Raw genomic sequence first — 24,357 nt, forward strand, 5'->3', positions numbered from 1 at the left:
TACATGGAAGCATTCCTCCCTATTTACCCACACATCTCAACACTTAGAAGAGTCAATGAAACCAGCTTCTCTCAAACAAAAGCAAAGTCCAGGGCACATAGCCAGGAAAGTCATTTCAGCAAACACCACGTTCATTTCTTGGACACTTCATATCAGACTGGTTTTCTTTTATCTTTTGACATTAGGGATTCTGCATACTATGCTAGTATGATTTAGTCAAATATTTGTTTCTCCAACAACAGTTCTTATTTGTAGGCTTTACAAATCAGTTGTACCCTTCTGACTATTTAAAAATAAATAAACAAAAAAAAAATCACCTTCTTCTTTACATACACTCCTTTAAAAAAAAAAAAGAGAAGACACATCTGGTGTTACCTACAGTACCACTGCTGGAATACTTTTATGTAGCTTTGTACAAGTTCCAGCCACACAACACATTCAGATTTCCTATGCAATTGATTAATGTCCATGTTTTGTTGAAGGTAGTCTTGAGATAACATAACAGTACCCAGATAAATTAATTCTACTCAAAAAAGGTAAACAGTAATTAACATTTCCTAGTGTTAACAGTTTTGTAGAGATCCTGTAATCAGCCTAATGGATAAACAGCCTGCAAAGTGTAATACGCTCTTCTTATAAGATTTAAAGTAGAGGATAAAAGATTGGTTTAAATTATGAGACTTGAATTTTATTAATGCTGCTGCCAAAAGTAGATAAGACATTCGTAAGAGACATCATTGAGCTTTCATCTATTGTACTTTAAAAGCAGTGTTTCAGAAATCTAATTTTGCAGACCATCAGATACAGTATCTCCTAGGTTATTTTTTCCATCCGTGTTTTCAGAAGCATAAAAAAAATGCACGATGAGATAAGCAGAAATTAGTAAAAATATTTTTCATCCATCAACACAGCATTGAGATGAATATCAAAGAAATTAGGCATCAAGTACACAAACCTCTGGTGCATTTTAAAAGGCTACCAGCAGTACCTGTCTCCGTCTATTGTCCTCCTCTTCAAATTTCATTAAAAAGTCATAAAAATAATATTCAATACATGATGTTTAAAGAGAACATAGCCTGACATAGGTATATGATAAAATTCAGCATTTTATTACTTGCATCAATCTTACAAGAGTATGACTATCTAGGTGACTTTGAACACATTTTGTGTTCCTGTCGCACATGAGGACACAAACAGGTTAAAGACTCAATGCTGGATTTCACTTTCTAGCATAAGAAGCTTAGACCAACATTTTGAGGGACACAGTTTTTCATAACTGACAAAAGTTATTGGCTTCACAGAGATTTTAGTATTTCTAACAAGAAAATATTGTTCAGATGTAACATCATTTGATAGAGAAGGAAATAAAGTACACTGAGAGAAAAAATATTGAGAAGAAATAAATTCTAACTTACAACACTGGGAGGCAGCACTGGGCAGTGGTTTCTTCTGGACTTCCTCCTGAAAGGAATACTAAAGGACAAGAAAAAAGAAGAAGGAAAAGAGACCAATAAGAAAGCAAATGGTAACTTCATGAAACAGCTTTCAGACTACAGCATGCCATACAAGAGAAAACATCCCTGGTAGTATCAAAGCATTAAATAGTCTCCTTAATATCCATATTCAAACACACTCGTAGAAGTCTCTTCTTTTTTCATGCCAAAACCAAGTGTTTAAAAAGCGCACATCTGGTTAAGGTGAAGTCTGCTTTGCTACAAGCACAGGCCCCATCATCCACTGTGAGACCTCAAATTAGACAGCTAAAAGATCTGATTCTCCACACCACAGTGTCATTGCAATGGGAAGCTCAGAACTGAGTATAAGCCCGGTTATGTTTAGACACTCAGGCACGGCTTCAACAGTTTAAAACTCACATGGGCTCACAGCAACACTGCAGTAGGAGATTGAAGTGGTTAGATAATTGGTGTGCCCAACAGGGCAGTAACACAATGTTTGCCCAGCCAACACTTAAACTCTCCTGTGATCCACTGTACATCCAAAGTGAAGAATTTTTAATCTCATTTAATACTAAATTAAAGAACATAGATATTTCAATTACCCAGCTTTGACTTTTTACAAAGCTGTTTGTTACAGCATCAAAGCATTCCCTAGGGGAATGCTAGTGGTATTGTTTTGTTATTCTCCTCTGTCTCGTATTACGTAGAGATATGAGAAAATTAGGACAATTGAGCAAAATAATGAGAACGGCCTTTGCTAGGAAAAAAAGGTCTGACGACAAACGAAGTGGCAACCTTAGCAACCTCATGCTGCAGTCTGTGCAAAACAGGGTGACCAGACAGCCTCATTCTTGGATTTGGTAAGGATTAATGACCAGTTCATGACATGGAAGGTGATAGCCTGCAGACTTCCGCTGAGGCTATCTTCTGATCTGTGCTATTTAAAACGCACAAATGATCCTGAAAGGTGGTTAGTCTTATCATCAGCAAACTGCCAACTCACTGAGCTAACCAGGATTGTGAAAACAAGAACTGCTGGATTTCACAGCACTGCCTGGTTGACAAAGCGGTGAAAGGAAGTCTGCTGATGAGCAACCTCAGTAGCACAGGACAACAATGGGTTCTGAATTATTATACTCAGAGATCCAAAAACGGCAGTAGTTTGTTCTTGTTAAGGCATCAGCCCAATGGCTATCAACATTCCCAAAAGATGACTAAATATTGTAGGAATGCAGACTGGAAAGCATTTTTATGACACCATTTAAACTCCAAATTAACCTGCTTCTTGAATACTGCTGTGCAACGTTAGTCTGTTCATCCATTGTCTCAAAAAGAGATAGCTGAACTTAACACACAGAAAAGATAAATGCACCTAATTGTCCCATCCTTAATACCACTGGGCAGAGCAGGACTCTGCAGCCCAAAAGCCATGGTAGAAGGCGAGGTCTGTAAACCCCCTCTGGTACAGAGGGGATGAACGAGGATCAAACATTCAATTTCTCCAAATAAACCTGCTTCCAGCTGGTTTCACCCCATAGAGTTTGCTTGCTCAGAGCAAGTGAGATACTTCTTCAGGCAATGCACAATTAAGGTGCTGAATTCCTTTGCTACAACATAACTGACCTCGGTGGGTTCAAAAGGCAACTGACATCCACAGAAGAACAATCCATCCAGTGTTGTTAAAGACAAAGATAATGCCTCTGGTTCTGGAAGTCCCTGAGCTACACATTGCTGAAAATTAAGGGAATATGCAAGGAAGATAACATCCCCACTCTGGGTCGCTGTCAGACATGGGACAAGATGAACCTTAGGTCAGGCCCTGCACAGGTGTTCTTACTTTTTTTTTTCATTTTCTCATTGGTGACAGGGAACATCCGTAATAAATTTGAGATCATTAGTTCACAAATACAGAGACATGATTTTATTAGTAGTATTTGATAAAAGCATGCATTTAGCATGCAGGTGGATGGCACTCCAGAGAAAGGGGAGTCTCACAAAGCTCAGGATATTTTTTTGAAAGTATCAGGTCAGTGAAGCACTAGAGGGCACCTATGCTTCACTGAAGTCTCTGGCACAGACAGCTGCTACAGTCCACAGGAGCAGGGAGGCACCACAGCACTATCACTGACAGGCCAAATCACAGATTGAGTTTGTCATCAGCTCCAAGAGGTTCCCAAACTTCTAGGAAGGCAGGAGAGGTTGTCCTCGAGCAGTTATGTTCTTATACACCCCGATATTGGTCTGCCCTGAGTCAAAAAGAAAACCCATCTTATTTTTCTCCGTCTGCACAGTAAACCAAATGACTCCCATGAGGAGCAGAAAAGAACAGATGAAGGATCCCAGAACAAAAACCTTTTAGAGTCACTGGCAGAACATTTTGCAAGTTATCTTGCTAAGGAAAGAAGCCTATTAAGAGTTTAAGCAAGCACCATGTTCCTACTCAATGATGTTGGCATCAACACATGAAGCTGTTCGTTTTGTTTTGGGTTTTTTTTAATGCTACACTTTGGGTACAGGCGTTAATATGTCAGATCTTATTTTCCAAACAGTATGAACTGTAAAGAAAAGCTTTAATCATGTAGCAGTCTCTCTTAAAAAAAAATAATATTGTAACTTTTAGTTTATAGCTGTTTAGCCAAGTACACACTAAAAAAAAAAAAGGAAACCAAAGCCATAGCTAGCAGGTATTATAATACAAGATTCATATAAACTGAGCCATTAACAACTGGATTAGGACAGAAACTAACAGCTCCAACAGTCCTCAGTTCCAAGAAATATTCAGTATCTTGTGTTCTTCCCAGAAGCAGCTAACTGCAAATATGTCCCTTTTGACTTGATTTCACAAATGAAGAGAACCTACTATAGCTTGTCAAAAATGGTTTCACCCTCTTGTGAGGTAAAGCACGATATTACCTTTCCTTTGAGTGCATGCACATCAACAAAACTATTCTCACTACTCGAGCACTTCCAGCACATAGAGAAAATGTTCTTCTCCTTAACACTAACAGTACACTTGAGGAAACGGTTCTGTAAACAGTTCATGGAAGACTTGTAAATGATGAACATTCAGTAGTTACCTTAATCACAGGGATCCGATATAAAGAATAAGAGCAAGTTATAAGGCATTCAGGGCTATATTCATTTTGCAATTTAGATATTTACCTCATCATCTCCCAGTGAATTTATTTGTTCCAATTTTCTGGTCCAGTACCTGGCTTCTTCTTCAGGGATATCTATAGCAAAAGAATGTCACACCATCTTATTAACCAGGCAAATTTACATTTATCACCAGTAGCATTAAAACAAGGAAGGTATTCCAAGATCACACCACCAAAAAAAACACACTTAATTTTGAAGTAATAGGACTGTCTTATGTTAGCACTCAGATGGAAAATAAACATTGTAAATAGTAACACAGTTCAAGGGCTTACATTGCTTTCGTGTTTAAAACCAATTAACCAAATGCACACTGCACAAAGGTAGGAAAGAGTAGGACAGACTGGTTCAGATTTAATTCAAGTATTAGTTTTATGAAGAGCCATTTCACAATGATATTAATACACTTGCTATATGCTTGATAACAAATAGCAAGATCAAGAGCCTCTTCTGGAGGCTTTTATAACCTCAAAAGAATAAGGGCTTCTTTTGAATAGAAGGTCTTTCTTACGTACCTGGTGCAAAACAAATTAAGCACCAAAAAAGAAGTGTCTCTTGTTTTCCTTTGCAGGCAATAAGCCAAATCTTTTGAGGTAATAAACAGTGTTATAGGCAGTCATATTCACATGAAAGCACACTCCTATTTTTACACCACACTGCAACTTCATTGTAAGTGAATCACAACAACCCCTTTACCTTCTGGAAGATTTACCAAGTTGATGACTGACAGCAAGTAGCAAGCATTATCACCTTTATTTTGGTAACTATTTCATATTTCACACTTTGAAGTAATATAGTGTCCTAATGGTTTGAAGGGAACATAGACTTCTGCCACTCAAAATTTCACCTCTCAAAGTGCACCCTTAGAAGTGCAGATGAACTGCTGTGGAAAGTTTAACACGAGGCAAGTGAGGTACAAACTATGCTTAAGGAATACAGCAAGATGTGCGCAGCACCAAAGGAAATAATCCACTGAAATAAAAAGCAACAGTTAGGCTCCCAATTCAGGAGAATCAGGTAATTTATTTAGGGATGAGGGGCTGTAAAATCACTGGAAAGAGAAGAAAAAAAAGTTTTGGGGCTTGTGTTGGTTATTTGGTTGGGTTTTTTTCTTTCTTTTTTTTAGCCACTCAGCATGTCCCTGACTGTAGAGTGGTTGGCTGGTCTTCCCTCCAAGAAGGGGTAATGACTTCTGAAATTTGAGTATTCATGACCCTAAACTGCAGAAACTTCAGAGCTCACACAGGAAGGAAGTGGAAGGACTGCTCCAGCTAAGCAACACCAACCCTGCAAGGCTCACCATCCCAAACGCTGAAAAATGAGGACGAGTATAATACCAGTTCAGCCAGTTTTCCCATCTCTTGTAACTCTTTACACTCTGAGGTGCCTCATTAGGAGCCAAGATGTTTACACCTAACAAGTTTGCTTTCCTGCAGTCAACTGTACCTCACACAGCCACAATGATATGCTAAGCTATGCGTTGGCAAGAATGGGAGACATAGGCTGAGATGGTCTCCAGATGAAAAGGTGGTTCTAAAAGTTACATCTACTCTTGCTCCTGAGAGAAACAAGAAAAAGATTTACTGGCAGGTGAGCATTCCATCTCTGACACCTTCAGAAAGGAACATACTTATACTTAAAAGAGCTACCTGTCCTACGTGTATTCTCTCTCAGCCACACAAATGATCATCTTATGAAGCTAGTAACCCCCAAACATCTGGAGATAATAGTGGCCAGTGTACTAGAACACAAACCACTTTCAAGAAGAACAAGGAACATGACAGATTTGGTGGAATCTGAAGTTTCAGAAGTAGGGATTTCCTTGGACTACAAATTAATGTCTATACCTTTTTAACAGAAACACAACTGTATTTTTATGCAACTAGGCTCATCCAGAAAAAGGGGATAAAAGAGCCCCACTTGAAAAAAATCTAGGGAACTGGAAACTTGGTACCAGGCCCTAGAAAACTTGCATTGACTAGACAGAAAACCCACAACCTACTTCTCCTTGCTTGAACGGAGACCAGCAAAGCAATTTATTTTAACTGTAACACACAGAGCCAATTGCTCTTTCTGATGTACAGCACATTGCTTGGTTATATGCTACTAGAAAACAAGGTAAGAGAAACATGAGAGAGTCTTCCACGTTTACAGGAGTTGTAGAAAAACATACAGCTTTTGATCATCAGGGCTGTGGATCACAGCTGCAGATTTATTAGATCAGCTCCGCAAAAATTAGGAACAGCATTCAAAGGAAACCTGGACAGAATTGATCTAGAAAGAGGATATCAATTAACTGGAGGGCTATCAGCACACAATCTGATGAGATTTAGGAGGACAAACTCCAACAAGGACCCAACGCAATCCAAACTCTAAGGCAAAGTCTATGGAATTTTGTCTTTGAAAGCCACCACTTCTCTAAAAGATGAAGAAAAACTCGTGAATTTGACTCTGGAGCCTGAAATGAAGACCAAAAAGATCCAGGAGGCATGAAACAATGGACTACCATCAATACCACAAACTGCAGTTGTCTCAGTGTAAGCTTCAATGCTTTCCCATAGACCATGGTTTAGCAGCATGCCTAGGCATCAAGGAGCACCATGTGTCTCTCAGACTTGTTGATTCCTATCTTGTATCCAAGGTGCCCGTTTCATAAACGGAGCTATCAGATTTTTAGTGCAGGATTGCTGCTATTCTATTGAAACAGCTTCTTACGCAAGTTAGAGATAAAAATCTGCTACTGTCTAGATAGCGGCTACATTAAGGACATCTTCCTGATCTTAGAGAAACTCCTGTCATTAATACTAACGGCAGTACAACTACTACACAGCAAACCTTAAAGATGAAGCAAACGGCCCATGAATTTGAGTCAAATTAACTTCTCAGAAGAACAAATGCCCAATGAGACAGAATTCTTGATTTTTTTGAGGAAGCATTTTATAACTATTTTTTCATTTCACAATCCATTTGTGTCTCACCTCAGCTGTTTTGTTGAAGCTGGTTCTTTGGAAGGCAGAGAATGGAAATCCCTAGCACAGAGATCACAGACATTGTTTGCTAGGCCACATCTACTGCGCAGCTCCTACATCACTGCTCAGCTTTGATTACAAGACCAAGTTACTCCGCTACATTAACTTTTGCTTACAAGATAAGACACTGAACTAGTCCAAACAGAGGCCACCTGATGCCAGCCCAGGACTCTGCTGACATCATGCTTGGTAAACAAGAGGAGCAAGGCCATATGTCAGCAAAACAAAACTGCTAAACAAGAACAGACAGGAGACGGGCAGATCTCTTCACTAGCTTTTATCTTAATTTGATACCAACATGGAAGGGTTGCAAGCTCTCCTGTCCTTGCTCCTACTGCTATCTTCAGCTGGAAGCTGTAACCTCTGTCTTCTTTGGGCTCCTGCTGTCAGGGAGCAGTGAAGTCTGATTGCTCCCTAAAGGAAGGGAGGTAAGGGAGATCCCATGGCTGACAGGGCAGGGGACTTGCCAGCCAGGGCACCATTCTGCAGCACGTGAGCAAGGCGAGCAGGGCAGGCTCAGAGATCAAGACCAGGTTCAACCAGGGGCCCAGATCAGCAGGCAGGTCCATGGTGACAAGGCAGGTCTGAGGTCAAGACTGGAAGTCAGTCCACAACTGGGCCTGGATCTATGGGGTCCATAAGCAGGCACAGACACGGCTGTGGTTGAGGTGGGGGATCAGTAACTCCCAAAGGACCACTCAGGAGGCAAGGCTTAGAGCAGAGCTGAAGCAGAACTCCTAGGCCCATGAGCAGGGAGTGTGGCTGGGGGCTCCCAGGTGAGGCTGCTCAGTTCCAGTAAGGCTCAGCAGAGCACCTGGAGCCCTAACACCTGGATACACTGCACCACCACAGAAATGGAGACACTGCAATATGGAGACTTGATCAGATCGAGGAAGGAATCAAAGGGGAATCTGCTGCATCTTTTCAGACCACTTCACTCACAGCGAGACCTCCTCAGGTACCTAAACACGACGGTATTCCCACTTAGAGATGTCTAGCTTGGCAATAACCATGAGATTCAGCCCTAAAAAAAACAACTTCCCTTCACCTCAGGCTTGATGGTCCTTGCTCTACTCCTTGCACATCACCTTGTGCCACCTGAGTTTTTCCCACGTAGCAACGCCTGGGCTGGGACATACCCCCAGTATGCACAACAGAAACAAGGGCTGGAAGTAAAAGAGATACACCATCTCTCCCCCATTTCCTAGAAGCTTTCACCAGTCTTCGTCTCTTTCCAGCCCCAATTTCTTCCCTTTCCAGAAGTATGGGAATCTTCACAAGTTCTCACTAAAATAACTTTGCAGACCTGAGCATTTCTTGTCTTGGGAACTTTACAGAAATAAAACAAGAAAGTATATTTACTCCATCTGATGGCTGGATGCAGATCAGCATGCTCCCAGCCTGGGAGTGGTGAGAACCTAAAAGCATTTTCACTCCCATTGTCTACTAGAAACAGCCTGGCACAGACACAGACCCGCTATAGTTTGGGAGCCAAAAGCACTTTTGAGTACTCCATCCTGTGAGGGACCTATACATAGCCACTGCACTTCTAAAAAGGGGAGGACAGAGTAAAATTGCTTTTAAACAGCACAATTTTACACTTGAAAAGCAGCACTTTGGAAAGTCTGTGCCAGCACACATTCACTGTGTCAAGACAACAATAGCAAGACTGTATTCTCCCTACCAGGAAATTTTCTAAACCAACCAAGAAGAAAAGCTGTCTTCCTCCCTTGATATGTCTGTCTTGCTCAAGAGAAAAAAAAAAAGATATGATCAGTGGAAAAAGCTGCTCTGGTCTGTCTTTGCTAACAACCACTTCCTACCATCAAGAAGGCAGTTTATTGCCATTTTTAAAAGCCTACCAAGCATAAAAATGCTTTGCACCCTAGGGGTTAATATCAACTCTCACTAACACTTCGCATTTCAAATGCTTACGCTTTGCTGCACTTTTATAGAAGCGGATTTTCAGTCATTCTGTTTCTGCGAGATTGAACAGTTAAGAACATAGGGCTGGCAGAGAACATTAGATGACGGTCTGGTCCCCAGCGTCACAGTCCATCACACACAGATGCTCAATGAGGAAAGGCCCACAGATCTGCTCTCTCCTCTATACGCCACAACCTAACGTCACAATAACGACACTACTGAACACAACGCAAGAGATGCATCTGGAACATGCAATGGGACACATGTAGGCTATGTCAAGGCCACCATAGAAATCTGGGCATTAACAAAGTTTAACTCCTAGATAACCTCAGGAAAAGTTATTTTCTATCACCAGGAGCAGAGATAACAACTCTCACCAGCCTCTGCTAGGAAATTACTTCTTCCCAACTCCAAGCCTGGTAAAAAAATAAAACTTCATATGAAAAAGGAAAAAAACACCACCACCCTCTAAAGTTTCTTTCATCATGTACTACCACTAGCAGCATCAGCACATTCTGCATTTATTTCAGCTTTAGCTGTTGCCAGTCCCAAGAGTACCAGGAGAGGACATACTAGGGAGGAAGAATCCTGAACACGTCAGGTGGAAGCAGAAGCAGCAAACTAATCCGGGATAAATATAGTGCAAAAACAAACCAGTTTCTAAACCTCCTTGCATATACAATCATGTTTTACACCAAGGACTTAAGCTTTTCTGGTTTTCAAATTCATTTAATCTCTCTTACAAACCCTTAAAAAAAATCTCAAGCTCCACCTAAATTGAATGAGACATTTTAAATACATAGACTGTGTAACCTGGGGTACTGCATCCACGTGCATCATCTAACCTAAATGAAACAGAGCAGCCAGAAGTGACAGAAGCAGCACAGAAGCACAGCCAAACAGAAGAACACGCTATTTTGTTAAAGCTGCTATCCCAGACAGCTGTATTTTACCAGACTTGGAAAGCAGCACAAGCTGTACGTGTGCACACAGATCGCTCCAGTTCTCATGTATCTACAATAGCCAGGAGATCTTCACCTGGGAAACAAAACGTGATACACAATGTTCTTAAGTGTCAGTGCAAACATGCTGTTATTAAAGGTTACCTCTACAGCAACAGAGCTGCTGACTTAAGAACTTCCACAGCAGATCAGTGATCCATTTAGTTCTCTGTGTAGGTTTAAAGCAGGAGTTCCCAGCTCCTATGACAACACATTCTTAACATGGGGCACTGAGAGTCCATACTGCTACCCTCCACTGAAAGGGAAACTGATCTGTAAATCCATTGGTTGAGATGCAGAGGCAGTGCTGTGAGCTGAGCTGAGCTACCTCCATGGATCCCTCCAAGTCTCACAGTACTGCAAGGGCAGGGAGACAGAGCCTAGTCCATCTTGCAGGGTCCTTCTCTATCCTAGAGGTGATGGCAGGAGATGTTCAGTCATGGTGTGAAAGGAAGCACCACTGGGGAAGGAGAAATGGGTAGATGCTATCTTATAGAAAATATCCCATGCTCTTGGTGCCTACCACTTTTCAACTTGCTTTTGACCGTGCTGTGGCAGACTGAAAATGGAGAAGATCCAAGAAAAACTGCAGCATTCTTCAAGTGAAGAGCAGCAGAAGTTTTGAAAGAGCTAACTGATGCACTCATTTTTTTCCTGGACATTATGAAACACTGGACAGGCAGACAACTCTTCAGACTCTGAAATAAAAACCTTCAATATAGCAACATGGAGTTCCTGTTATTTCAGTATTTGGCATAGCAAACAAAGGAATAAGTAATAGTTGCACTTTAAATATCAATTGTATTACAAACAGAAGAGCCACAAAAAGCTAGTTATTTACTTAATGTTTTCAGTTTTCTGCATGAAACCATACTTCTCAGAATTCTATGTTCTATAGAACATCATATGTTTTAAAATATAGTTAAAATACCTCCAAACAAACAATTAAAAAGAAAAAGTCCTGTGTTTTGAGTATAGTAGTAGGGAGAAAACACACTATTACCTGAAATATTTTATTTTTTAAATCCAGATGCTCTAACACATAATGGTTTACAGGGAGTCTGTTTTCCTATACTTGAAAAAAAAAATAAATCACAAAATGTAATGTAGTTCAAAACATGAATTGCAGAAGAAAGCAATTTCTCCTTTGGATACTGGCTGAATACACAGGGAGAGATGAGAACTTTATTTTCTTTTAAAGCAGAGACAGTTTACAAGCAAATACATCAGAATGAACTCAGATCACAGAGTCATAGAATCATAGAATTGCCGAGGTTGGAAGGGACCTTTAAGATCATCAAGTCCAACCATTAACCTACCCTGACAAGACCACTTCTAAATCATGTCCCCAGGTACCACATCTACCCTTTTTTTTAAACACCTCCAGGGATGGTGAATCCACCACCTCCCTGGGCAGCCTATTGGACATTTCGTCTTGTTCTATTGCTTGTTACTTGGGAGCAGAGACTGACCGCCACCTCACTACAACCTCCTTTCAGGTAGCTGTAAAGAGCGATAAGGTCTCCCCTCAGTCTCCTTTTCTCCAGGCTAAACAACCCCAGTTCCCTCAGCCGGTCCTCATAAGATTTGTGCTCCAGACCCCTCATCAGCTTCGTTGCTCTGCTGTGGACACGGTCCAGCACCTCAATGTCTTTCTTGTAGTGAGGGGCCCAAAACTGAACACAGTGCTCAAGGTGAGGCCTCACCAATGCTGAGTACAGGGGGATGATCACTTCCCTTGTCCTGCTCACCACACAATTCCTGATACAGGCCAGGATGCCATTGGCCTTCTTGGCCACCTGGGCACACTGCTGGCTCATATTCAGCCGGACGTCCACCATCACCCCCAGGTCCTTTTCTGCCAGGCAGCTTTCCAGCCACGCTTCCCCAGGCCTGTAGCGCTGCATGGGGTTGGTGTGACCCAAGTGCAGGACCCGGCACTTGGCCTTGTTGAACCTCATACCATTGGCCTCAGTCCAGCCTGTCCAGATCCCTCTGTAGAGCCATCCTACCCTCAAGAAGATCAGCACTCCTGCGTAGCCTAGTGTCATCTGCAAACTTACTGAGGGTGCATTTGATGAGAAAGTAGCAGCTACAAGCTTTGCCTTCAGCTATGTGTGCTGTGTTCTCTCCCTCCCAGAAGCCTAAAACACTTGCCCCAAAGAGCCAATGTTTTATCCCACAGGGAATTCAAGTGAGTTGTTCGTCTTCTTAGATAACAAGCAATTTCAGTAACAAACTTCCCACTGACAGGGTGACAGCAGCAGTGAATCACCAGGACATTTTTGTGAGGAAGGGGGATGGCTCCAGACCAACGTTAGACAGCTTAGTTGTCAAGACAGCTGAGCTGTCAGATACCTTTTCCCCTTTACACCCTGGACTGTAGTTAAAGAGCAGTGCCTATTACATCTATAAAACACTGCACTCATCCTGAACTGCACCATCCAGCAGACTGTGCACTCAAAATAGTACACTCAGAGAACAAGATACAATTTGTATTGATAATAAGCGCTGCAGGGCCAAAGCCTGCATCCTCCCTTGCACCCAGAAGGGGGGTATCAGACTAATAGATGACCTAACTTTTTTCCACAACAGATGGCCAATCCTGACAGTTGCTGGCCAAATGCCAGTGGGTGCACAAATGCTTCACCAGTGCTTAGAGCATGATACAAATTGCTCACACTGCCAGGGGCTTGGCAGCAAAAAAACAAGCAACAGGCAGAGGGGGAGAATTGAGCCTTGCAGTCGCAGACAACTTTGAAACACTTCAATGCCCAATGCAGAAAAAAATACCATGAGCCCCAAAAACCATCATCTCTGTTCTTGGTCCCAGGAGTCAGATAAGAGCTGGAAAGAGAAGGTGTGTAAGCCTTGAACACGTTCTGGCTAAGGCCCTCCTTTTGGGGTTTATTTGTTTGAGGTTTTTTTAAGCACAATAAAATTAAAAAAAAAAAAATAATCATACATCACTTTACTTTAGATGGCCTTGCTCCAGTCAGCTACTTTTCCACAATCTGTACTTTTCAACCACAAGTAATTGCCAGAAAGGTAGGTCTTATAACACCAAGTTATTTATATACTCTGCTAATGATAGTGTTCAGGAGCACTAAGCATCAATGTTTCACTAACTGAACTGCACACTTTTAACAGGGTTTAAATGCACCTACCACAGAACAGCTCTAACAACGCACTTGACCTCTTCTAGAGCCAAATTTGTCTAGATACAAAGAAGTGAATGTTCCTTGCTCAGGAACAAAATGTCTGACTGCACAATCCTGAAATAGTATTAATAGTTTCTTAAACTGCTGCTAGTCCAAACATTCCCGCACTCAAAGGCCTTCAAATCTTCCCTATTTATTCTGATCTTGTTAGAAAGAAGCCAAACAAGAAATAAACACCAGCAATTTTACCTGCACTGAACTATTCTGAATGAACTGAGAACATGCACAACTCGATTATAAAACTCAAGTTGCTCCCAAAACCTCTCTCCACTGTCAGCACCCTGACTAAGTTATTGAAATGCACTCACCAAAAGGTAATTCAAATCTTGTGTCCAGCAAAATTTTATGAGGAGTTGGGTTTTTGGTTCCACAGATTTCATCATGCTTCATTACAACTTCTGCCTGCAGTGTAGACCACTCCCCAGGACCTTCCTGTGAATGACAGGCAACAAGTGAAGTTTCAAGTCTGGCAGGTCCTTATGCAGTGATTCTCACATATGTGCTAACATGAAAGACCCCAGGAAGAGCCTTACAGTATTATCAGTAGTTTAACATCAAACGACATCCATTCAGCACATGCTGGCAGCTTTTCTCCCAGGTCTCACAGGCCTTTACCAAGACAAGCAGCAAACACCTCCTAGCACAACTACTGCCTTCCCAGTGGAACTGCAAAGGTGAGTCCTCAAAGGCAGGCACCGAGGAGTGCCTGGACAGCCAGAGGAACTGAGCATCAGCTAGACCTTATGGCAACACTGCTAGTAATCCCCACTCCTTTCCTTTTATGGAAAATAAAATCTCCCTCTCCCTGATCAAATTCAATAATCTTTTAAATAAATGCCCTGAAATTTGAGGCAAAAAAACAAATGTGTCCTGCTCAGTTGCAAGAACTGCCAAATTCAGAAGTTACAGCAGTTACAGACATTGGCACATCCTATTTCCTACATTTTTCAATTTATATTAGCACCACTAGACATCCTCTAACACTGCAACTAGCAGCTACAAGGTGATGATGCAGACATGCTCTGGGCCTGCGTCAAAGGCCAGCTTGTCTATTATCAGGGCACCCTCCATCATGAGCAAGAACCCATAGAAATTTGAGCATCACACTAGGCAGTCAGTCCTTAAGACTTCAGACCCTTGTCAGTTATACGTGATGCTGAGCAGATTAACCCTGGTTTTTGAGTCCATGTAAGTGAAATGAGACCAAAGCCCCCTACTTAAACTGAGTTTTGGTCTCAGTGTTGGCAGCCTCCTTCAAGCACAAAACAGACAATGTGATGCCAACAGTCCTCTCCCCTCACCCAGCCTTCCCGACTTCGCAAGCAGAAGTTTTGCTGAAGAGCACAGTCCTGGGCTGCACGAGGCCAGATTTTGTTAACTACCAACATGGGAGCTGTCAAAATAAAGCTTCTGTGTCAGCTTAACCTCATCAGATTGGTGAATGGCCTTCAGAGCAATCCACACAGTCCCAACCAGGGTGTCCCAGATCAGTCCTTTGTTCCATACTTCAACAATCAGGCCCAGGTCCAGCCGACTGATCTCACTGCAAGAAAAGAAAAGGCAGCACAGGTGAGAAAGAAAACAGAATACAATCTAATTCTGCTTTAGGTTCTGCATTACCACCATGACTATACCAGTGAACTCTCCACACAGCTGTGTCAAGCTACAGAGCACTTCTGGAAGCGCACGGTTGAGGCGGCTCATGCTCACAGGGAACACTAGTTTCTAATGACTGACTTCTCATAGTTTAACACTAACTACAGAAAGATCACAAACTAAAACCCTGAACTATGTCATGCATAGATTGCCAGTTGAGAACTTGTCTCTGCAGCTATGTGCACAGGAGGAGGAAGTATATCTTGAGCCAAAACCTAGAGGTGAGCTGTTCTTTGTCATCAGGCACGCCATTTCTAACAAAGTGTCTGTCTCCTTTCCCTTGGCAGCACAGCAACACAAGCATACTCCGGCAGGTCCAGACATGCCAATACTTTTCTGTGAGTGGAGCTGCCACATGCCAAACGTAAGAGTCACAAACCCAGCATAGCTGCATCAGCAGCACTAACTATTACTCAGCTTCTGCTCCAGCACTAGTTTCTTCCCCTGCATGACACCGCAAGGCTTAGAGCTGTGCAAATCTCTGGCAGCAAGCGGCAAGCACCAAGCCAGACGACCACCAAGTGCCAAGTTCTTAGAAACACTTCTCTGAAGGTTTTCATGAACATCTTCCCTCTCAGTATGGAAAGAACGCATCTCACATTCGCTTCTCAACGCTTCATGGAATTTATGCCCGCCGCTTCCATGCTGGCTTATAACATATGCCTACTTAAGGAGAGCATAACACACGCACAGCCTGAATACTGGTAAAAACTATGAAGTAGAGGAGAATCCCGAGCTGTCCATTGATACGCAACTGTCTCACACTTACCTTGAAGAAAGGCTATTGCTCCTACTTCTTTGAGCTCAGGATTTTCCTTTAGCGCAACTGCTAATCCCCCAAAGTAGGTATCTTGGGCTCGCAGTGCTGCTGCCTGCTGTCCTTCCAAATGTATCCACATAAAGTTTATCAAGGGACTTTAAAAGCACATTAGTCACTAATTTCAATAGACTACTATCATGGCCAAAACAAAAGAACTGCTGCAAATTCCAGCAACTATTAGAGCTTTGCCCCAGAGAGTTCTTACAACTTTAAAAGAGAATATTGTATCTACAAGGTTCAAGACAAACCCTACAGCTACAGCAAAGCACATTAATATCTATTTCAAACCCAAGCACTCCTGTTTTTGTTTAAGACACAGGAATTAAAGCCAGGAGTGTCCAGTACTTGGTTGACTCAGTGTACATAGTTCAAAATAAAGCTGTTACACAGGCTTATTTCGAGTTTACTGCTAGCATCCTGAAATTGAGTCTCCAGCTCCCTCTGTTTGGATATGGCTACTCAATACGGCCAAACTAACAACTAGCCACCTGCACTATCATTGCTCTGTCCTCCCACTGCGTGCTTCTTGGAAGACGATATTTATCAGATTGCACAAACTTGCAGTAACAACAAAAATTACTGATTTTCTCCTGGCTGGACTAGTGTGAGACAAGAAAGGGAAAGGAAGGAAGAAATACTCTACTTCAGGCACACTACAACCATGTTCCTTGCTTCAGCGTACATTGACAGAGGAAGACATTGATCATAAGATACACGATGGGCTTCGGTACAGAAGTCCACAGGACATGTCACCAATAAGAATAAAAGATAAAAAGATTTTCAGTACAGTGGCTTTGACTGCCTTTGTGTCTCCCTTTCTCCACCTTCTGGTTAGATACAGAACAGCTTCAAAGAACAAAAGAGCTGAGACTGGAATTTGGTGTCCCTCCCTCACAAAGAATTTAAATGAAAGACATTTCTAACAACTTCAATACCAATTTAATCATCATGTTCTAAACATCAGTTTGCACTTTCACTCAAGAGGTGCTTGCTGCAAGTATGCTGTCCTTTTAAAGCTCCTTCAAAATTAGAAGATGTCCCCAAAGAACACATTAAAATGCTTTACTGGTCTGGTAAATTAGCAAATCTCAAATAACCCCAGAGCCCGAAATTCTGAAGTGTTATGTCTCACAAGGAGTTTGGAAGCAAAACCAACAAACACAGAGAAAGCGTTTTCTTTGTTGTAGTCTATTCTTTTACTATGCCTCATAAAAAAAGGTAAACAAAAACAAAGACACTAAAAGCATCCTTCCCTCAGGGAAGAACTACCATGTTTAAAAGCCTTTTCCAACTCCAGAAAGAAAAAGAGCAAAGCAGTGAATAGTAGTATTGAAATATCAGTGTTATTTCTCCTGGGACAACTTAATGTACAAAGGATCATGCAAAGCACGTTCCCTGCCACGTGTAATATTTTTGTTAGAAGGAAACATCAGAGCAACTGTGCTGTTGCCCGGCTAAAGCAGGGACAATAATGGCGAGGTAGTTCAGTTAATATTCTGCTTTCATATCCCCTAGCAACTAATTACGGAGCAGCACAGTGACCTTACAGCATGCTAGCTAAGCTCCCAGCTGATATCACAGAGTAGTTCCAGGAGCTGTTTGAGGGGAAGGAGGAGGAGCAACCGTGAGAGCCGTCATCCAATAGAAACAAGTGTCATTCTTAAATCACTGGTGAGCAGCTTCCTCTGTAGCTGGCCATGTTTAAAGCTAGTTCCTGTCCACAGGACAAGCACAAATCGCAGGAAGAATGAGTTAGTAGTTTGAGTATAGGCATGTGATTTGGCAGACAGGTACAATTCCCTGCCCCCATCCTGCAGGGTTTACGTCAGTGATAGCCACAGCCTCTGTCTGACCAGGAACTGCAGAGCTGAGAAGATGGTGGCGTTCAGGAGCACACGTGTTTCACCAGATGCCAAAGGACAGGCTCCAGACTTCGCACAGAGGCACACACCTCATGTGCTGCTCCAAAAGCAGAGTGCCACCAAACAAGGGAAATGGGAGCACAGCTCTGATGGCCCAGGTGAACTCCTCAACCAGAGGCAAAAGCTTTGCACTTTTGCCAGCGGAGAACCAACTGCTGCTGGGTTGGGAAACAAACTCACAAAATCCCCTGTGGGTCTCTTGCTATAGATACAATGTAAACACCTCGGACTCACTCATAAACAGCAGTACTAGCTTTGACTCCACAAGATGAACACAACATTGTTCTCGCCACAACACCAGTGTCCATGCCAAGGTCAGAGAAAAGGACTTGGAGTCCAGGATTTAGTAAATTTAGTTCACTTTGTCTTACAAAACTATAGAAACAGAACCAGATGCAATATATCAATGAGTCATTCATCCACCTGCAAAAAAAAAACAACCCACAATTCTAAAAGATACTGGGAAATTCCTGGCTACGTGTCAAGACTATGAGGACCAGAGCAAATCAGCTGCACCAGGAACCTCAACAGATCTGGAACTGGTTCTGCTGCTCATGGCAGGGATGGGCAGCCCCTCAAGGTGCAACAGGGGAGCTGGAAAACACATTGATAGGCACCAAGCCAACAGCAGAAAACATCAACCCACAAAAGCAGCTCCCGCACTGAGGTAACCAGGATCACCCTGTTGAGGCCCTGAGCACACTAACAACAGCCCTTAATTGCCCTGACCAGCCTCACCAGTGGCCTCCACCCATACACTCTTCCTAGGGACCAGGAGCTCCATTTAAGCTCAGCTACGGGCCTTCAGTCCTTGCCTAAGCTATAGTCTAGGTGTGCTTGTCTCCAGCTTAGCCGCAGCTGTGCCCATGCCTGGCCATGGACCCCATCAATCCAGACCCAACCCAGAGACTGACTTCCCACCTCAACCTCAGACTTGCCTCATCACTATGGACCTGACTGGCAATTGCTGGACTATGTCTGACCCTGGTTATCATCACCAGACACAACCCCAAGCCTGACTTGCTAACTTGCACTCCCAGCTTGACCTCAGACCTCCCTCATTACTATGAACTTGTCCGATGACCTGACCTCTCGGCCGACTCTGGCCTGATCCTTCAGCCTGCCCCTCTTGCGCTGCTCAGGTACTGTGGGACTGAGCCCTGGCTGGCGAGGGCCCTGTCCTACCAGCCATCCTACCACACTCTGCTTCTGGCTACCTGTCCCTGCAGAAGCAGCCAGCCCTCGCTGCACCCTGACACGCAGGTCTAAGAACAGGAATGCAGGCAACCTGGTAACATTAAAGACACAAACTACTCCAGCCAGCACATGGCACCCGTAGAGACAATCTTGTAACACACCTTTTTCAGCACAGATCAGTGGGTACAACAGAAAAGCAAATGATTTAGGTTGTCACCAGGCCTGTACATTTTACCTACTTAAGTACTTCAATTTATACAACACAATAGCAGCTCCATATAAACATCAGTGCTGTGGAAGGACTCAACCACAAGCACCTCATCACTGCGCAGCACCATACTTACAACATGAAATCCTGTTCCCAGCAGGGCTGGTCACCACGCACGGCTACTGTTGTGCTCTTCACATTTTGCACTTTCAGGGTCACATATGTATTGAATTTATCTGGGGAACGAGAGGCAAAAAGTTATGTCCTTCAGTATACCCTTTCATCACATAAATGCAACATTTCAGCGTTTTCAGTCTATAGATTGCATCCCAGAGGGACCCAAAACAAAAAGCCCACATGGGAAGACATCCCTGCATTAAGAAGCCAAATGTTCAAGATATTTTTTCACCTGCCATTAAATTTTCAATCACAGCTTTTCAGAAACTCATGCACAAACAACAACAACAACAAAACAGGCAACTAAGCACTTGCAGTAAAACAGGGACAAAGCAAGAGTGTAGAATCCTGAAGAACACAAACCCTTTGTAAAACCCTGTTCCTGAAACGCAGACAAGAGGAAGAATAGACAGTCTGAATGAATAGGGCCCATCACACAGAGCAAAAAACAGACTTGCAAAACATACAAGCAAGAAGCAGTTGGGCAGATCGTATTACCTCTTTCCTTCCAACTCAACTGCTCTCCTAGTTCCAGCCTGGTTTTCCACCCATGAATCCGCAAAGAACTTTACAGACCCATCAAGGGCAGAAGAAAAATACAGTGATTTATGCCAAATGTGCTAAAACTGATCAGCTGACCTAGAAGAACCACGTTACACTCACATTTTGACAAGACAGGCTTTGTTTAGAAGTTTTGCTTCTTAATTTAAATCTGAAGAAAAAGCCTGGAACAACTTTTTTGCCTAGTTGCTGCTATCTCTTTGCTGATAAAGTCAAAAGCAGCCAAGTACAGACACATGCAAATTTTGAATATCAGCATCTGAGAAAGAACAAACTCCCTTTTAAGGGGAATTATCACCTCAGATCTATCAATCAGTTTCATCAAGCCTGGAACAAGAGACATATTAAGTAGCTAGAAAGTAGCATACGTATTTTAATACTTCAGTATTCAGCTGCATCTATTCCCAGTTAGGTCACACTCCATTTTAATACTGCCAAAGTTCGCATGCATGATTGAAGTGAGCTACTCTGGCATGTCGCAGCATCTAGCTTCAAATATCCTAACAGAAAGGTAGGAAAGGGAAATTACCAGACGCCAAGGAAGAAACAGAAGTCTCTGAGAGTAAGATTCCCTCATATCTAGTCACATCACTTGCATCCTCCTGGCACAGTGGGATTGTCAGCAAAACCATACACTTCAGTTGAGTTAAACCTAGGCTATGGGGCAAATATTTTGCAGCCACGAGCAGGCTTCTTGATTACAGGAAAGAAAGTATATACTATCTCCCTTCCAGGCTGGGCACTCAGCTTTCCTTCCCTGCAAGTTTGAGGCTGGCGCACACACAGATCTTGACCTGACATGGAATATGGACAAGGAGACCTGGGAAGCTTTCTGCTATAACCTGAGGACGGCTATATCAACAGAATAAAGCAGAACAAATAAGTCAAGAATACAGCTGTGCAAATGCTTTGGATCTAAACACCTGAATAGGTGTTATTCCAGAATTATGTTATTCTTTCATAACAATACTTATTCTTACATATTATGTTATTCTTTTGTAAACTGTACATCAAACTTCATTCAATAAACATATTTGCTTGCTAAGGGATTCCTTGCTAGCTATTGAACCACAGTGAAATAGTTGCCTACACTGTAAATTCTGGGTGTCATCAGCCGTTTGTTTTTATTTTATTACGCAGACACAAAACCTGGTGGATGGGATTGCAATGCCAAGCATAGCCATTATGGACTGCCACATACGAGAATGAATCTATTCTGTGGTACCATCCAACAATCCCGATCAGGATCGAGGAGGCACTGAATCCAGACAGGCACGCACCAGTCCTGCTTGGTGGATGTTTCCTGATTCTGTTTTTAAGAGGGACAGAGGAAGGACAAGAGGCAAGTGCAAGGTGGGGCAGGAATTGGTGACACTAAAGGAAAACCTTTCCTTATCCATCACCTGTTCAGGTCAGGTGAGCAGGTAAAGGTTTCTTAGCACTGCAACACCAGGTCACAGCTTTAAGCTTTCTACCACCTCAGGCTGCCTAGATTCTCAGGGTAGCTTAGAGGAGCAGAGAGGACATAGATGAAAACTGGAGGCAGCAGCATAAGCAGGAGTGAGAGCAGGTGTCACCATTGCTGCAGACAAGCAGTAGAGCATGGCTTACCTGGTGGTCCTTGGAGTTTAGCTTTCTTTACTGTAAAGAGAAAAAAGGAAAAGAAAAAAGCTGTTAGTGATTTTGTCCCGTTATGGTGTTATTTGAGTCAGAGCATCACAGAGCATCATATTAATTGGACAACATCCCCAGTAGAGGACTGGTAGCTGGAAATCCACACACATTTTAATAGTTTAACAGATCTGGAGGCAAAACCTCTTCTGTACCCCATCTCACCTCTCTAACCCTGTGATTATTTTTTAAATGTATCAATTTAATGTTTGGAAAGCAATGTGATATGGCTAATGCAAAGTAATTTCAAAACCAGTCCTTTGCAACCAGATGTTACTGCTGCTTAGCAAGATGCCATTTCATACCACCTCACTTACAAAGTTACAGATGCTGTAGAGGAAATACACATTTCTTTAAAAACAAAGAATCTCTCCTCAACAGCATAGAGCAGACTTCCAACCACAACTTGGAAATAATCAAGCCTGATTAGTAGCTCTATAATAAGACATCTGTAAATCAAATTAACCTGCTATGCTAAACAAGCGGCAGTCTAAATACAAATGTCATTTTTCTGAGGTCTCCTCTATTAATTTAATTCCAGGACAGTATTTATCAAGAACAACAGTTAGAATATAAAACAGCACTGGCTCTTATCTCACCAGATGGAGAAGGTCCATGTCTACCTAGGGGAGATTTTGTTTACTTTTCCCTCTTGCGAGCTCATATCCTCACTGGTATTACTAAGTGTAAGCACTATGAGAAGACATCTCTAGGTTCCAGCTAGTTTTCCCAGTGGAAAACTAACACTAAGAAGAAAACACATTTAACAAGCGAAGAAGCAAGATACACCAGAGAGCAAAAAGATATAAAAGTGTAGTCAGGTTTCCTCCAGAAAACAAAGCACCCAAAACACTTAAAGGTTCACAGTGTCTAACTTCCAAGATAAATGTTCTAGAAAGGAACATTAAAAAATAAAACAAAATAAAATAATGGCCCTTACACAGTTACATGCACAGAGCTGCAACGGAGTGTGATGCTGGAGAACACCCTTGCCATTTGAGACATTCTCCTTTGCAAGCTTTTACAGTCCAGGTAGGTGTTTGCATGAAGGAAATGCTGTACCAGGTATGGTATGAGCCAGAGGCATCTCAAACAGAAGTTTGAAGAGCTGTAGCTTTTACCTTGACTGCCAAGGCCCACGAGCCTTTAGGTCCAAAATAAACAAGTTCATTTTCTCCTAGGTTCAGGGCCTGAAGCATTCCTGGTGCTAAACCTAATGGTGCAAGCAAAACATACAACAGTGGGGGGGCCAGTGTTGCTGCTGACTGAAGATGCAGATTCCTTTTTAATCTCCAAGTTAATCAGTCTGTTTAACCACTGAGAAACAGGCAGGGCAATCTACCCACTTTCTAGGTACCTTTGGATACTACACAAAGGCAGGCATTTCATGAAATACTGCTCTGGAGTGGGAAGACCCCAGCTTATCTCTTATCCTCGCCTCTCCCCTCCTTTGCAAGAAGCAGGAGACAAAAACAAGTGCATGTTCTTGAGGGAAGCAAAATAGGAGAAAGAAGGCAGGGGAGGTACAGTAAGCTTCAGCTGGTCTCTCTCTCTGTTCGTAACAGGCTCCACTGCTGTTAGCAGGGAAGTGGAGGCAACACCAGCGCAGAAGTTTGGTATTATTTGTCAAAAAAGCAGCCAGAGTGGTCTGCTAGACACAGAGACAAGACACTTGTCTCTGCAGCAAGCGATATGCAAACTACGAAACAGATGCTGTCTGTACATTGTGGCCTCAACCTCTAAATATTAAGAAGTTCATTTGATGAAAGACAGCAAACTCTACACTGCTTTAGCATGCTGAAAAAAGTGTCTATGTGGGCCTTCAGCAAGAGTTGTCCCACGGCTCACAGCAACAGGGATATTCTGAAGCAGCAGCAAGACTAAATCAAAGATCACAAGCCTTTTATGAATCCACATAACAAAAATGGAGTCTTGGGTCTTTAGAATTGATCAAGAATGAACACCATGGCCGCAGACAACCCACATATAATAAACTACACCTTTCGCTGCAGAAGCAGGGCTTATTTATAAAAGCTGGATCACAAACCTGGGAGATTCATCTCACCAGTAACTCTTCTGCTGTGAAAAGTGACTTGGACATGTTTTTATTTTGTTAGCCCACTGGAAAGCACTTCCTAGGGCGTGTAAAAATCATTGCAAAAGTGCAGCTCCCACAACATCTCAGGATCAGGACTTGCCATGAGACCACAGGGTCCCCCATACAACACAGTGAGTATCGAGGAGTTCATAGCTGGAAGGAGCTGTTAGACACTGTCAAGACCCAGCCTGTTCGTCATCCCAGAGGACTCATGGGTCAAGTGCAACATGTAGAACGGCACGCACCACACCACTACC

At 42.6% G+C, this 24,357-nt stretch overlaps 1 protein-coding gene across 1 annotated transcript in view; it reads right to left on the reverse strand.

Moving 5' to 3' along the window:
* The window catches only part of UNC13B (unc-13 homolog B (C. elegans)), a 190,935-nt gene extending 166,873 nt beyond the window's left edge, over nt 1-24,062 (reverse strand). Inside the window, exons 1-7 of the mRNA XM_009889740.1 lie at nt 24,050-24,062; nt 21,943-21,972; nt 19,730-19,829; nt 15,216-15,333; nt 14,099-14,222; nt 4,620-4,690; nt 1,416-1,473 (exon numbers count right to left, since the gene is read on the reverse strand). Of these exons, the coding sequence (XP_009888042.1) occupies nt 1,416-1,473; nt 4,620-4,690; nt 14,099-14,222; nt 15,216-15,333; nt 19,730-19,829; nt 21,943-21,972; nt 24,050-24,062 (514 nt within the window). The remainder of the gene's footprint in view (nt 1-1,415; nt 1,474-4,619; nt 4,691-14,098; nt 14,223-15,215; nt 15,334-19,729; nt 19,830-21,942; nt 21,973-24,049) is intronic.
* Between the last annotated feature and the right edge of the window lie 295 nt (nt 24,063-24,357).

The sequence above is a fragment of the Charadrius vociferus genome, unplaced genomic scaffold (genome assembly GCF_000708025.1).
Source record: "Charadrius vociferus isolate BGI_N301 unplaced genomic scaffold, ASM70802v2 scaffold37, whole genome shotgun sequence".
Classification (NCBI taxonomy): domain Eukaryota; kingdom Metazoa; phylum Chordata; class Aves; order Charadriiformes; family Charadriidae; genus Charadrius; species Charadrius vociferus.